General features: G+C 40.9%; 1 protein-coding gene across 2 annotated transcripts in view; it reads right to left on the reverse strand.

Moving 5' to 3' along the window:
• LOC310709664 (BEN domain-containing protein 5-like) overlaps window positions 1–15,775 on the reverse strand; it is a 706,149-nt gene that overhangs the window by 460,174 nt on the left and 230,200 nt on the right. For both annotated transcript variants that reach the window (XM_083509645.1, XM_083509649.1), the window contains exon 5: window positions 1,940–2,156. In XM_083509645.1, the coding sequence (XP_083365771.1) occupies window positions 1,940–2,156 (217 nt within the window). The remainder of the gene's footprint in view (window positions 1–1,939; window positions 2,157–15,775) is intronic.

Consider the following 15,775-nt stretch of genomic DNA (forward strand, 5'->3'; position numbering starts at 1 on the left):
AACAAACACTGTAAAATCTTTAACTCACATTTTCAAGCTTTCTAGGAAAATGTCACATGAAGAAAAGCTAGGATTATTTAAAAAGTACTACATTATTTGCCAAGCTTTGACAGAGAGCAAGGTTCAACAGTTGTGCAGTAGTAGATGTTGGTTTTTTGTGATAAAAAATGGAGTAGCTCTGTTGCTAATCCTCCATCACTCAATATGCCTGTTACAGAAAAACCAAGCTATAATGACCATAACCCAAAGAACCGTGAAATTAGCTCTATAAGTCCACAATTAAAAATCTACCATATAACTCCCCACTCCACAATGCCATATGGCCAACTGCTAAGGAAAAGCAAGCTTAAAAAGATGTTAGCGATATGATGGTGGAGGGGAGGGGGGAAAACCTTCTTGAAGAAAAAAAGTTTTTTTAAAAAAATCCACTAGCCTAGCAGAAGCCCATTGCATCAGCTTAAACATATCTGACTCAAAGTCAATATTTAGAATGATAACTTAGTAAATTCTTATACCATATTTTGAACACAAGCTATTTTTGCATTGCAGCTATATCACAAGTAATTGGGTAGAACCCAATGTACTCTAAAGCCATTATTTCAACATATGTAGCTATGTAGAAAGAGAAAAAATAAAATCTTTGTGCCTCCATTATAAGGAGTTTCATGATTGTTTTGAACATTATGCCAATGTTTGTGCTCAATCAAGAAAGAAAAGAAAAGAAAAGAAAAGAAAAGACAAGACAAGACTACAGATATCTGCATCCTCCAAGATGGGCATTTAAACATTGTCAGTATCACAATAACAACTTCATTTTCCTTTTATGTAATTTGCCCTCTCCTTCCCTCCCCCTTTTAATTTTTGATTCTCATGTAGGGAAGCATAGAATAGAATGCTCCAACAGTTTTATTCTTTCTGAATATATCTTTGTTTAAGTTTCCACTCTGATAAACTTGAAACTATATTCTACTTTTTGCACTTTTTTATTAATCAAGGAAGCAGCTGATAAACTTGTAGTATAAACTCTAGAATTTATAAAAGGACCCTTTATAGCATTTACACCTTTTGGACAATGATGATCTTCAACTCGACCAATCCTACCTAATACAAGTCCTGCATTACTTTATAGTAAGAGAAGTACCATTTTGACATGGAAAAGGAACAGACTGGACAGGATTCATGAGGGGTAATGTACACATCCATATGTATGCCTGGGATTTTCCTTATTCAGACCCAACTTCAGGTTTCATGGGAACCTGAGTGAAATATCATCAATGGGCTCCCTCCCTTTGACTTGACGATTCACTTGTAATACCATACTTCCAGAGTCCTCTGCACCTCATTGGTTTGCCCTAACCAGTCTTGGTACAGATCAGTTCCTGGTGGCCACCAGTAGTAATGCAGGCCATACTTTTTGATACTAGATTTATGTAGCTAGCTCTGGCAAAACTAAGCAGAGGCAAGCCTAAATAGTTTTGTTGTTAACAACAGTGGTAGTTGCAACAGGAAGTATAAATGCTGGACACAACATGGGCATGTTTTACATATGCCCACACAAAGTAACATCCCATTTTGGAGAAACACATTACTTTGGGAACAGAATCATGGTGAATGTGGAGGGAGAGGATGGGAGAGTAAAGGTGTTAGCAATAAAATCCATGCCAGAATGTTTTTCTTCTTGTTTACATTTTTCTTTTAATATCTTTGGAGGGAAATTCAAACTATGTGGCAATTTCTCCATGTCACAATCATAATGCTTTTGTGAACCTGCATTTGCCTATATTTCAATGTTTGGCTAAGCTCTGTTGTGTCCTTGATAGCAACAAAGCAAATACATGTGTGGGTACATCACCTTAGATGATGAATGCTACTGTATTGCCATTATGGTCCAGGGATCGACAAGGAAATATTATGAGCAGCAAATGCATTTATTACTCACCACACTAAGTCCCAGAAGTTCTCTGCAGTAGTAGTCCATGCTTCTCTTCTGTAAATTATCAAGATAATGCTGAAGCCGCGTGTAAGTGTACGGGTAGCAGTAAGCAAACTGGTATATGTCATCCTCTCGATCAAAGCAGAAAGCAAATGACATAACGTAGTTCTTCCTGTGATCAGGGCAGCGATAATAATACACATTTTTGGGTGGCAGCCTTTGCCTAAAAGATAAAGACAAATGCCATAATCAAAATCCCATTGGCTAAATTAAATGCAACAGTGAAGTTGTACATATATGGAGAATGGGGAGTCTCTCTTCTCTGACATAATGGCTCTATGGCTCTGACTGCAGAGGAATAAATCTGAATCAGGTTTTGTATGTAGATAATCCACTTCCATTTTCCACGTAATCATCCACCACCTTCCAAGCTTAATGTAGAAGGAAGTTAAAACTCTGACAACTGAGATCTGGATCACTCTAGTTCTTTGAAAAACTTCACCTCTGCTTTACCATACATCACAATCCTAGGTATGTCTACTCAGAAAACAGACCTATTAAGTTCAGTGGGGTATTAAGTCAAGTGGCTATAGGGCTGAAGCCTTTCCTTCTATATTGTTGCTGTTCCTTCTTGGTTTTTTTTGCATTTATTGTCAATATTATATGAAAAATCTTAATAGTTAGAATAAATAAAATAAAACCACATCATAAGGCAATGCAGGTGTCGGCTCTGGAAGTAAGAGGGGGGAAACACAGTAGATTTCTTATTTAATTTGAACGAGAGAACCTTGTTCTGTGCAGCATCTATGCACTAGCACAATAATTCAATATGATTATGTAGCAATCTTGGAAGGGTGAGTAAAAGACCATTCCCTAGGCAGGCAGGCTGTGGGTACTGGCTGTACACCTTTATCTGCCTGGACAGACTCCACAAGGGTCTTGCAATTAAATACAACAAATTTTCCAATCCTATTTGGCAAAAGCATACTATCATCCCACAGACAGTAGCTTATTCAATTAAGGAATATCATAAACAGGTCCCATCTAATGCTTGTAGCAGAAGTCAGCTACCGTTAGGCAATGATGGCGAAGAAAACGTAATATGATTTACAGACATAGCAGTAGTAATGTGTCCTACGGTAATAGTTCTGAGAAATGAGACAACTGGAGAGGATCAGTTTTGGCCTTTCATTGCTAATATGAAATGGAGGACAGAAAGTTCTCATGATAGAAGAGTCTTTCCAATTAGCGGCTGTTAAGGAGTATGCAAAGAAAATGGACATCTTCCTGGCAAAATACAATGAAGACTCAGTGATGCAGTTAATTAGAGATGACATAAAAATTATTTGTTCTTTGTATTGCTTTGGCTCTTAAACTCCAGTGAATAAAGGGGACCACTCTTGATTGTTGTTCTTTGTTTTATTTACATTGTGCTGACTAAAGATCCTGATGTTAACCAGCCACAAACTACTACTACTATTATTTCTTGCAGACCGCAAAGACAAAAGGGCAGAGGGTTATAGTTTTCAATCTGATATAAATAGCAGTGAAGGTGGGGGAATAGGTTAAGGTAAATGACCCCTGGACGGTTAAGTCCAGTCAAAGGCAACTATGGGGTTGTGGCGCTCATCTCGCTTCAGCCGAGGGAGCCAGCGTTTGTCTACAGACAGCTTTCTAGGTCGTGTGACTAAACCACTTCTGGTGCAACAGGACACTGTGACGAGTGCCAGAGTGCACGGTAACACCGTTTACCTTCCTGCCACAGCAGTACCTATTTATCTACTTGCACTGGTGTGCTTTCGAATTGCTAGGTTGGCAGAAGCTGGGACAGAGCAACAGGAGTTGCACAAATTCAAACTGCTGACCTTCCAATCAACAAGCCCAAGAGGCTCAGTGGTTTAGAATACAACCAGCTAAGCAAATAGCTTCCTGAAATATCTTAACATATTTCTATCATCCAACATTACTCTGGTATGCTATCAGGTATCTCCCACTGTATATAAGATCAAACAGATTATATGGTTGTGAGTAAATAAACTGAAGCCCCCAGACCTCAAAATGCAATGCAAATTCAAACAGTGCATTGGCAAGTGCAGAACCTTTGTTTCTACGTTGGCAACAGGAGAAGCTGCATTCATTATAATGAAACAATTCATAATGCTAGGAAAAGCTACTTGAGATTTGTTTGATACTAGTTTGCTACTAGTTCAGATGGCACACATCACAGGTTGCTTCTATTTTATTTTATTTTTAATCTCTTAATCTAACATGCTTGTGTGTTTCTGCAATCATGCTTTGGTGTTATTGCTGTCTTCCATTCTGGTCCGAAGAAGTCAAACATCTGGGTGTCAACAGTTTTAACGAAAAATTATTTATCTATATGCTTGGATATTATAGTGAAACTTATAATTTAGGACAAGTCATAAGCCAGTTTCACAACCCAGTGCCTTTCACTGGAGGAAAACCTACCCTTACTTGAGCGATAAAAACCCAAAGTCTCAGAAAAGGTTCAAACTCTTAATACAAAGCATGTCCCCCCTAAATATAATTGTAATGGGACTCATGGGGCTGTTAATCTATTCTTATCACTTTTAACACTTCGTCAGTGCTAATCTGTTCCCAAGTCAAAGGGAAAAGGAGACTGAGTGTTTCAATACCAACAAAACATCTTTACATACAGGAGCCTAATCAGATTAGATTTTATCTGGGAATTAAAAAGGGAGGAAGGGAGAGAGACAGAGGAGCACAAGAGACAAGGTGCTAGATATGGCCAATCGGGGGTTTTGATAAGAAAAAGACATTGCTCAGTTCTTGCATTAACCTCTGTGTCCTAGACATACCATTGTTTAGTCTTTCCCTCTTTTTGTTCTACGCCTGCTGGAAAAGGACACCCACACACTGTAGCAGCAGCTGCTTCTATTAATTTAAAGCTATTACAAAAATTAAAATTAAACCCAATTACTTTGGCTGGTTTATAGCCGGAGAATGGCTGAGTCTGATTGTTCCCTCTGGTTATGGACAAAACAATATTACTACCTATAGGCAGCTGCCAGTAGAATACTAATGTGACCTAGGCCTGGCAGGAACAGATTCAGAATGTGAAATTTAGCTGCATTTCTAAATAGAGAGGGGAAAATATATATCTTATCACAGATCTGCAGAAATGCTCCACCCTTTCATGCTATAGGCCATGCAGTACGTGACAGCTAAAGTGAGGAAGCCATACTGGAGCATATTTCCAGTTACATATATCCTCCAAGAGCCTTAGTTAGGACTACAAATGTACATTGCTAACTAATACTTATGTGCACTGTCGAACTAACTAAACTTCTGAATGGCGATTTGATGAAAATATGTCCAAAGTCCATTCATAACAACAGCCATCATCTCCCACTCCATTGGCTTCAGCATGATACTGAAACAACGTTTGGTATTCCTAACTAGTGTTGGCTGTTTGGATTTCAAAACACACATGCACAAACCAGTCGCACAAACTGATGAGAAAGCTTGTACACAAGTTCTTGATGGAGGACATTGAAGGGCAAGGTGTAAAATGTTTGGAAGCAGCAATTTCCTGTCTAGACAAGCAACACTACTATCCCCTGAATAGATTTTAACCATAAGATGTACAGACACCTTTACATGCATTCCACTCATGCATGACCACATTTATGTGAGTCATCACAAAATAAATTGGCCTTCCCTCACTCGGGACTGCTGCCTTGAAGTCACTCGAGGGATGGCAGCCTTCGATCAACATTGCTGTTGTTTCCTTCTAGAAATGGAAACATGACGCGGACCAACACTTTACCTAACCCTGCCCAAATAATTTAGTAGTAGATAGGTAGCCGTGTTGGTCTGCCATAGTCAAAATAAAAAAATTCCTTCCAATAGCACCTTAAAGACCAACTAAGTTAGTTCTTGGTATGAGCTTTCGTGTGCATGCACACGAAAGCTCATACCAAGAACTAACTTAGTTGGTCTTTAAGGTGCTATTGGAAGGAATTTTTTTATTTCAAATAATTTAGGGTTAAGAAGGGGTTGCTTGTTTGACATGGAACTGAACGGCCCTTACCAGGGGGAAGGGTAACCACAAAAACATTTTGAAACCATTTTCCAAAGCAGTTTCAGATACTGAGATATAACTGCTTTTGTTCTGGATGCAATTAATTAGAAACACTTCTGCATATATCTCTCCTCTTTAACCACCTGATTGCAGTCCCCATAGCTTTTATACCTTTTAGAACATCTGGCTGTTTCTCTCTGCACAGAAGAAAAATAAAATGAAATATCATAACCTTCAGTGTTTTAGTTAAAAGTTAAGAAACCCGCACTCTAAACATATTTATTATTGAATACTAATATTGATCACCTTTCATGAATATGTGGACTGTAATATGAACATAAGAAGCTGCCTTACAGTGAGTCAGACCATTGGTCCATCAAGCTCACTATTGTTCTATACACTATTGTTATCAAGCTCACTATTGTTCTATACTGACTGGCAGCAGTTCTCCAGAGTGCCAGGCAAGACTCTTTCCCTACCCTTCCTTGAGATGCTGGGGACTGAACCTGGGACCTTACGCACCCAAAGCATATGCTGTACACAGATTTCTTGGTAACTGGAATAATGCAATGTACATTTACATTGTGTGCTAATTAGGAAAAGGGGGAAACACAAACTGCAAAGACAGTGCTTCTTTACCTGCCAATCTGACTTATAAACAACCTCTCAAAACACAATTCAGTCTCATAGAATCGTAGAATGATAGAGTTGGAAGGGATCCCAAGGGACATATAGTTGAACCCCTTGGAATGCAGGAATCTCAACTGCAAGATGATACACGACAGAGGGACATCCAGCCTCTGCTTATAGGTCTACCACCTCTCACGGGAGTCTGTTCCACTGTCAATCAGCTATTAGTGCCATAAAGTTTTTCCTGATGTTTAGTCGGAATCTCCTTTCTTGTAACTTGAAGCCATTGGTTTGGGTCCCAACCTCCAGAGCAGGAGAAAACTAAGCCCAATTCCTTCAACTGTTCTTCATAAGGCTTGGTTTCCAGACCCTTTATCACCTTCGTCTCCCACCTCTGCACATGTTCCAGCTTGTCAATGTCCTTCTTAAATTGTGGTGCCCAGAACTGGACACAGTATACCAGGTGTGGTCTAACCACATTACCCCATACATGGCTGCTTGACCAGTTTCGTCTGCAGAACTAGCACAAGTGCCATACAACATCCATTCCACACTTGTAATGGATCAATCCTTCAGCGTGGCTGCATCTACACTTTGAAACTTACTGCTTTCACTGTACTGTTTCTGGCACCTGCTAAAAGCTCTCTCTTTTTTTTTGTTTAGGAATAATATGAATGTGTTATATGTACAGTGCAGGGTTGGGCAAAACAAGCCACTTTTATGCTTCTGGAAACAAATCTCTGGCTTGGAGCCTAGCATTCCTCCAGTCTGAGAAATTCATTTGAGCATGTTGCCAGGTTGAGATGGAGACATGAGTCCCTACAGTGGATGAATCCAGTTCTGTGAGGATTGCATGCTCCATGAGTAAAAACTTAGAAAGTCCCAATTTGGATGAAGAGCCCATGGTCCACTTGGGCTTGGGCTGTGGCTCAGGCCTAGCCATGATGTCGCCTGGGTTGTCCTCTGGTGCTGCTATGATGAAGGTCTGGGCCAGCCCCTCCAAACCAAAACCTTGGCTGCTTCTGAAGTGCTTCTGAAGCTGCCGGGACAATTGTCTTTGCATCTGTGTGCTGCTGAATGTGGCTGGCCCCTCCTCATCAGAGCCCAGGTTGTTGCACCAGGCAGGGATCCTCATACCACCCATAGCTAGAAAAGCAGGTTGTAGGGTGGGTTTTGAGCAACAACATGGCTGAAAGTGAAAAAGCTAAGCACTCCTCCTACACAGCCATTCTTCCTCTTCAACTCATAGCTTCACAAGGCTACTTTTAGTTAAAAAGAAGGGTAAGAGAAGATTCCTTGTCCTTTCCTCCTTTAGTCCTTTCACTTTATGTTATTCTTCAGTTCTCAGTCTAATTGACTAGAACTTATCATTATGGTATAGAATGTTTTGACTTTATTTTTTTGCAGTCCATAGCAGCCTGGGAACAAGAAACCAGCCTCAATCTCACACCCCAGTCTCTATGGTACATTGTCAGTAGACCACACGGTCAGCTTTAATAGCCTCTTAGCTTCAATTAGCCAATTAGACTTTTCCTCTATTTCCCATCTCCCTTTCCCATCTGTTCATCTATTCCCATTCCCCTCCTTCCTGCAGAAATAATTTTTAAAATCCATGTGAACTTCATTTAGGGTACTCTTGGGTGGCGTATCTTGCACACAAGACTAACTTTAAAAACCTCCCAAGAATGTAAAAAACTACAGCAGTAATTTGGTGATGTCTGAATTTCGGATGCTGTTTTCACACACATCTGCATCCAAACTACAAACATAATGGGTTTTTGTTGTTGTTTGGTCACAGTGTAAGTTATTAATATGAAATTAAAGTAGCTGCAATACAAATACGATGTAGACAGAATATCAAACAGAATTTGTTGAGTCTTCTTTGGGTTTATAATAGTATTGCATATATTCGTTGATTTTTATTTTTACTGTGGAATGTGTGATTCAAGTGGGCAAACATTTTCAGATGCACTTTCAGAATAAACTAAACTACATAATCTCAATAGAAAACATTTACAATATGTTTCTCTGTGTTTAAGAGCTTTGAATTCTCAGCACTTTCTTTTCCCAAGAAATGATTTTCTGACAGCACATGCATTTATTTATTTTTTAGATTCTCAGTAAGACATCGGACTCTGTAAACCCCCTACCATCTTGTAGCCCTTGCTGAACTGTATCCCTGCCACTCCCATGACTTCCATTGACCCCAGATGTTCTGCAGATGAGCACACTGACCCCATCACCCAATACCTCTTTCTGGTGGTGCACAATTGGATGTATTCTATGATTATTTAATGCCATATATTCATTCATTGCTCATTTTATACTCATTCAAAGTCATCCCCTCATCAAGAATAGGTCAGATGAATCCATTATACAGGGACTGGGGAGAAAGCATATTTGGGGAAAGGAAGATTAACAGTGTAATTTGGAACACATTTTAACAAGTGTCCAACATTCTGAAATACCTTATTTCCATATGGAAACCTCGAATCACAGTTGTGAGTGGGGGAGAACTTGGGAAAGTATAAACAAGAGGTGAAGAGGCTGGCTTTGATTTCTGTGAACTCTTTCTCCTTGGAGAGTGAGTGTTTACAGGTTTCTCTCGTCTGCTTTTTGTCTTTGTGAAAGAAGAGTTCACACTCAAATGCTTCTTACATTTATTTAAGCATTTTCAAACCAATCCACTTTGTGCTAGCCTAACTTTCACATTCCCTTTAGTTAATTACTTGTAGCTTGTACTTGAGAGAGCAATATTAGTTACTCTGATCAACTCTAATTTATTAGTTACACTGATCTGAACACTGCTTTAAAACGGACCCCTTTTCCCTATTGATTTGAAATTTGGCAAGTATAATTCCTAGGAGGAACAAGAATGCCTGAAAAATTCATGCTGATTTGAAAAATTCATGCACAAGTATAGACAGCAGAAATGCAGCTGGGTCTCCCATTGAAAGCAATGCAAAAAAAAAATTCCCCTTCAGTTCCCTTCAACTAGAGCAGCTTTCATAGACTTGGGTCTCTAGATGAGGAATGATGGGAGTTGTAGTCCAAAAAAACAGCTGGAGACCCAAATCTGTGAAACACTTATCTAGAGTAGAATATGGTTCACAAATAACCTGAGTGAACACTATCCGCTAGCAAAGGTAAAAAGTACCCCCAAGCAAACAAATGACCACAGTTTGTGTGTGTTTAGGATTACAGTCAAAATTGTCCATAATGATAAGTTTGCATTGCTCTTCAAACAGGTATATGTGGTATTAACCGGATATGATGTTTAGGACATTTGTATGCTGCCCTATAACCTGGTACCAAAAAGACTGCAAAGATTTTAAACAAAATGGAGCAGAACAATCGTAACTGGATGAGGAATAATTATCAGAGTAGCAGATTCACCACTGTATTCAAAACCCTGCTAGCTCCTTCCAGTCAGGACAGAAGGTGTGGTGGTAGTTTTTTGTTGCTTCTTCCTGCACCAGCAATGGGACTGACACAGCCGAGGGACCTGAAAATTGGGTCTCTTGGAGGATCAACAGAGCTCTGGATTCGTTGGTGCAACTTAGGCCCATGCAGAGTTTGCCTGAGGCCCAGGGTAGATGTCTCGTTAGAATATAACAAAAAAACAAAACAAAACAAAAAAACCAGCCTGTCCCTGGTGGGGCCAGTTTAGCCCTCTGAGGCCTGGAGCAAGTGTATCCAGCTGTCCTCACCTGCCACACAGTACCACACCACTTCAGGGCTACTGCTGACAAAAGGACCACCAGTGATAGCTACCCACCTGATTGGGTGCAGCTTGGACCTCCATCACAGCACAGAACAACCTCTACCACCAACATATTCTCTGTCAGTGGAGGGTGACTTACCCTGCATAATACCCCCCCCCCATCTCTGCCCATTAACATCAAGAGGTTGGTAATTTGTAAAACAAGAGCACAGCAGTTTAGAAGGGAGATTTTCTTCTGTATTAACAGCTTCACAAAAGCAAAGATGTTGCATGAATATTTACTGATGCATCCTGTTTTACAGATTCACATTTCCCTCTAGCATGTAAAACAATCTCTCGCTCCATCAGATTCCCTTTCATACAGTGATAAAACATTGCAGAGGGAGACGGGGATGCAATTACCTGCCATTCTCTTAACTTACTCTCACTTTTCAATTTGGATGTTCCCATGGGCTTTTTAGTTAAACAAGAATTGCCCTGCATTGTACTTAACATATATTTTTTATTTGTCTCCCAGAGTTATGGTCAAATCTTACTCCCACTACAATTAACAGTTCTCTGTTACTAGCAAAGGACCTTGATTAGAAAGAGCATTTACATGAGAAACTTGTTATTTGTTAATGTTTAAACATTGCTCTATATATTCAGGCCTCAAATGGCAAATACTTAGAAGTTAGCATGCTCACTCAGTGTCTTCATCTATTTACTTTGCTGTAGGGCTTGTGGCTGGTTCTGCCTGCAGCTGGAGAGGCCCACTGCACCCAGCCAATCATCTTAGAACTGGATAGCTAAGGAGCAGGGCTACCAAGATGAAAATTGCTCCTCTGCAGCCTGTGCCTAGAGTTTTAATATGGACAAAGCTCAGCGCAGGAGTAAGCAGGAGCAGTATTATTTACATAGTTCTTAGAACTCTTTAAGTAGTCTCAATGAACTGTGAGTACTAACTAGGACAGAATACTATAGTCACTGGTTGCCAGCCATGCCAGAGCTACTATAGAACTGGAAGCAGTTCATAAAAGAGCAAGCAAAATTATAAAGCAAGGTGGAGCAACACCCTTATAAGGAAGCATTGCAATAATGGCAGGGGTGTTAGCTTAGGGGGGGGGAGTGTGTAAGAGAAGGCATAAGAGATGTATAAAATTATTCATGTTGTTGAGAAAGTTAACAGAGGAAAGTTTCACCCTCTCTTGTAGCACTAGAACTCAGGAATATCCAATAAAGTTGAATGCTGGAAAATTCAGAACTGACAAAAAAAAAAGTACTTCTTTCACACAGTGTACAATTAAACTATGGAGTTAGCGCCACAAGAAGTAGTGAAGACCACCAACGGGTGCCTTTAAAGGAGGATTAGGCAAATTCATGGGGGATACGGCTATCATGGACTACTAGCCATGATGACTATGTTCTGCCTCCACTGCCATAGGTGGTGAATAACACTTGCTAAGAATCACAAGTGGCAGCATGGTCTTATACTCAGGTCTTACTCAGGCTTTCCTATACGGATCTGGTTGGCCACTGTGAAAACAGGATGCTGGACTAAATAGACCACTGGCGTAATCCTGCAGGCTCTTCTTAAATTCTTAACTGAGAGCTTCATTCCAGATCTCAGATGATCTCTCCCAATGACTTTATATAGGTGTTTAAAAGTATAAGGAATACAAAAAAGTATGAGGAATACAATGGAACCTTGCAGTACCCCACAGCATAAATACCCAAGGTTACCCAGCAGGAAGAGTCAGTTTAGTGCCCCCTACAAGCAGTTCGATTGTCAACTACAATGCAGTATTCCTACATGCTTTATGCCAAATTCTATAGAACCTGGAAACAAGATTGTGACCTCTTTCAACTCAGCACTGCATCTGTTGCCCTTGTCTTTCCTTGGCAACCTGATGGTTGGACGTGGATGACTGTGGGAGGTACCAGCTGGGGGACCACCAAGGGAAGAAGGCCCAGGCAGTGGTGGTGGGACAATGTTGAGTGGTCAGAGGGAGAAGAGGGAGAGGAGGTGTCAGAAGCTGAAGAGGTAACAGGGTTTAGCAAGCTGAGACTATGGCAGACAGAAGTCCAGAATAAGAGGCAGAAGCTGAAGTCGGTGATTGGGGGAGGAAGGCCAAGAGGCAGAGATGGTGAAGAGTCATGGGTGTCTCCCCCTCCTGCTGCAATAAGCTCCGCTTCCCCTCCCATGTCCCAGAAACAAGCAGAGCAGCAATAGGCTGCATGCAGGCGAAGTCTCCAACTGCTTAGGGGAAGCCCTGGAGAGGAGGGGACTTAGACGCCTGTGGGAAGGTGGAGACTTTCAATCTTGGCAACTAATTTCATGGAGCAGGACCTGCTATGCTCATTAGGCCTGACAGTCAAGACTGTGGAGACTGTGTTTTTGCAAATAGTTAACTCCAACTCTGAACTGTGTGATTGCTGACCAGCATGCTCTGTGACACCTGATGTGAGCTTTTCCCATTCCACTGGTTGGCCAGGGATTGAGGGCAGGAAAGGGGACGGCCTCTTCTGCAAGTCAAAAGGCATGCAGAGGTTCTTCCACAATGTCTCAGTATATGGATTTGTGCTAAGTCTATGCTGTACAAAGTATTCTGCTAGCTCTTGTGCAGCACTTTGCAAAACCTCAACAGAATTTCTTCTGCTGGCCTATCTTTGGATCCTCAGAAAATGGAATGAAATCAGTCTCACTCAGAAGCTGACATTCTATGGGTTGAAAACGAGCATTTCAAGGACCATATGCATCCTGCTGGCCCGTTTCCGAACTGTACTGATACAGCAATTCTATGAGTAGTAAAGAGAGCATTTCAATATTGTTCTGTGGGATTGTGGGAAAGATCCATAGCTGTTTTTGTTTAACCAAATAAAGAGGCAGATGTAATCAAGGAAAAGCAGCATATGGGAGAAAACTTATAAGCAAATTGTCTTAAAATGTTGCAACACTACCATGCATCTCATCAAGAACTAAAGGACATTTGTCAATACACTTACATAAAATGTTTGAGAAAGTACCTGATGTATAATTCATGCAGCTATCAAGTTAAATATACAAATGTCTAAAATGTGGGCTGTAATATATGTATGTGAAAGCTTCCAACACCATACAAAGTTCCATATTTGTTGCTGTTGTGGGCTACACTGTGTATATCAAATGTTCTCTCAGTCTTGTATTGTGACAAGATTTTGTTGAAATATTTTCTGTGCTAGCTACCAAGATGGAATTTCAATGATGGCTACACCGGTTTATAATGCAGTACTCTAGCTGCTTTCTTTGCTGTCCCATGTTGGCATCCGCTTCTTCTGAGAGACAAGGGAAGAGTGTGCCATCAGGGCTAAAGTCAAACTGTTGGAGAGTTACAGCACCTGCTGTGGCTGTGGAGACCGATATGGGAGAGACATGTTTTGTTGCAACTGGGGCAGATGAAGGCATCCTGTTTTGATGCTATAGGTGCATCATGGTGTTTCTTCTCTCTACTCTCCTCCCAGCAGTCAATTCTCCTCTGATCACTGCTGTGGATACACAACCTGTCTCCAGGCTGGGATTCCCACGCAGCAGGGTTAATGTTTCCAGCCTTCATGTTATGTTTGCAGACATTTTTAGAAAGCAGAGTTGGTCTGCCAATAGGCCCAGTACCTAAATCCAGCTCCCTGTAAAGCACATCATTGGTAATCCTGAATTTGATGGAATTTGCAGGATGGAAGCCCCTTCTGTGGGTTTTAGGTAAAACCATCAACAAAAGATTTTATCTGAAAAGAAAAAGGCCTTTCATCTGACACCGAAAAGACAAGTGTTTACCACCAGTGGTGTAGGAATAGAGGTGTGGTGGGCATGGACCGCCCCGGGTGTCATCACTGAGGGGGGTGACAAAATGGCAAAAGTATGTGTTTTAAAGGTAAAAATAATTTTAAAATGGGCTCATAATTTTTTTAAAAAATAACTGCCGCACCGACTGTACTTCCTACATCACTGGTAGCTAGGTGAGGCAGCAGGCACCACGCCTGGAGCGTGCCTGAGCCATGTGTCTCTCCTGGGGGAGGTAGCGGGCAGACTGCCTGCAAGCTCTGCGCTGAAATATACTTGGAGTCAGCTGCTTTTTCGAGCAGCATGGGGCTTGCGTCTGCCCACCACCTCAGCCACCCTATAGCTGAGGGGGAGGCTGCGGAGAGGCTCCACACAGCACACCCTGCATTGGCTCGCCCCGCCCCCATGGGCAGCTTGCCCCACCTCCATGGGCAGCTCGCCCCACCCCCGACTGCAGGACGCGCACAGACTGGGCACCCAAGTGGCTAGCTACAATGCTGGTTACTACACAAGTCATCTATAATGACACTACTCAAAACCAGGGTGCCACCACAAAAAGGGCACTCATATGGGCAGTGTGGATTTAGAGAGGAAGCCTTGTGATGTGTCAATTTCCCTCATGAATCTTAAGAATTATTTTAGACATGTAAAGAAAAATTAAAAGTTGAGGAATTTATTTTGATTTTGGAGCAATATGCTACCCAACATTTTCTGCTGTGCTATATGACCTTTCTGCCTAGCTACTGTTTTGCTATTGATTTTAATTACTCGGTTTAATTTACTGCATGCCAACACAAAGCTGTTTACTTCTACTTGCCAAAATGTTGCCTTAGTCTCCCAGAGGAAGGTAAAATGAGTAAAACGTATATGTTTCACTGTTACATGCTATTCATTATAAAGAATTTAATAGATTCACTTCCCATAAATGTCACCACTCTAGAATGTAACAGCCAAATACACTAAACACACACACAGAAAGAGAGAGAGAACACACACATTATACCAGCAAGGAATTTAAAACAAAAAGCCTTATATTATGAAAGGCTATGACTTGAAACAGCTTACATTTTCAGTTTTAATATTCATCTCCTAATGCGTAGGGGAGACAGGCCATATGTTCCCCTTCTCCATAAAACGTATGGACAGAAAGAGTGTGAAAGTTAGCTGTCTCTTAGATATTAAGCTACTATGCTAAATAAATAAATAAATTGTTTTCTCTGGTAAAGACCACAATTTAACAGTGTTAGGTGTGGTTTTAACACACATTTGCTGTCCTGAAATAAATGTTACACCTGTTATCACCCTCAGTTCCAGACCATGAGTGCTGTAGCAGAAACAGTATGGAGGGACAATGAAGTTCACAAGGTTGATTTAATTGCCAAATACACAGAAGGTCCTGACCTTCAAAATCTACCTTTACTCACAACAGTTGGAGATTTATGCTTCCTTGAGCTTCAAACATGACACTCAGCGTAGGCAGCTTGGCCTTTATTGCAATCATACCTTATTTCAAAAATAGAACACAGTTATTCATTTCTGAGTCAGGTACAGAAATTTGTGATTTAATATCTTTGCACAACATACATTTATCCCACCCCCCACCGTTCTATCTCATCAACTGACTTG

The sequence above is a fragment of the Podarcis liolepis genome, assembly GCF_965112155.1.
Source record: "Podarcis liolepis genome assembly, chromosome: 6".
Classification (NCBI taxonomy): domain Eukaryota; kingdom Metazoa; phylum Chordata; class Lepidosauria; order Squamata; family Lacertidae; genus Podarcis; species Podarcis liolepis.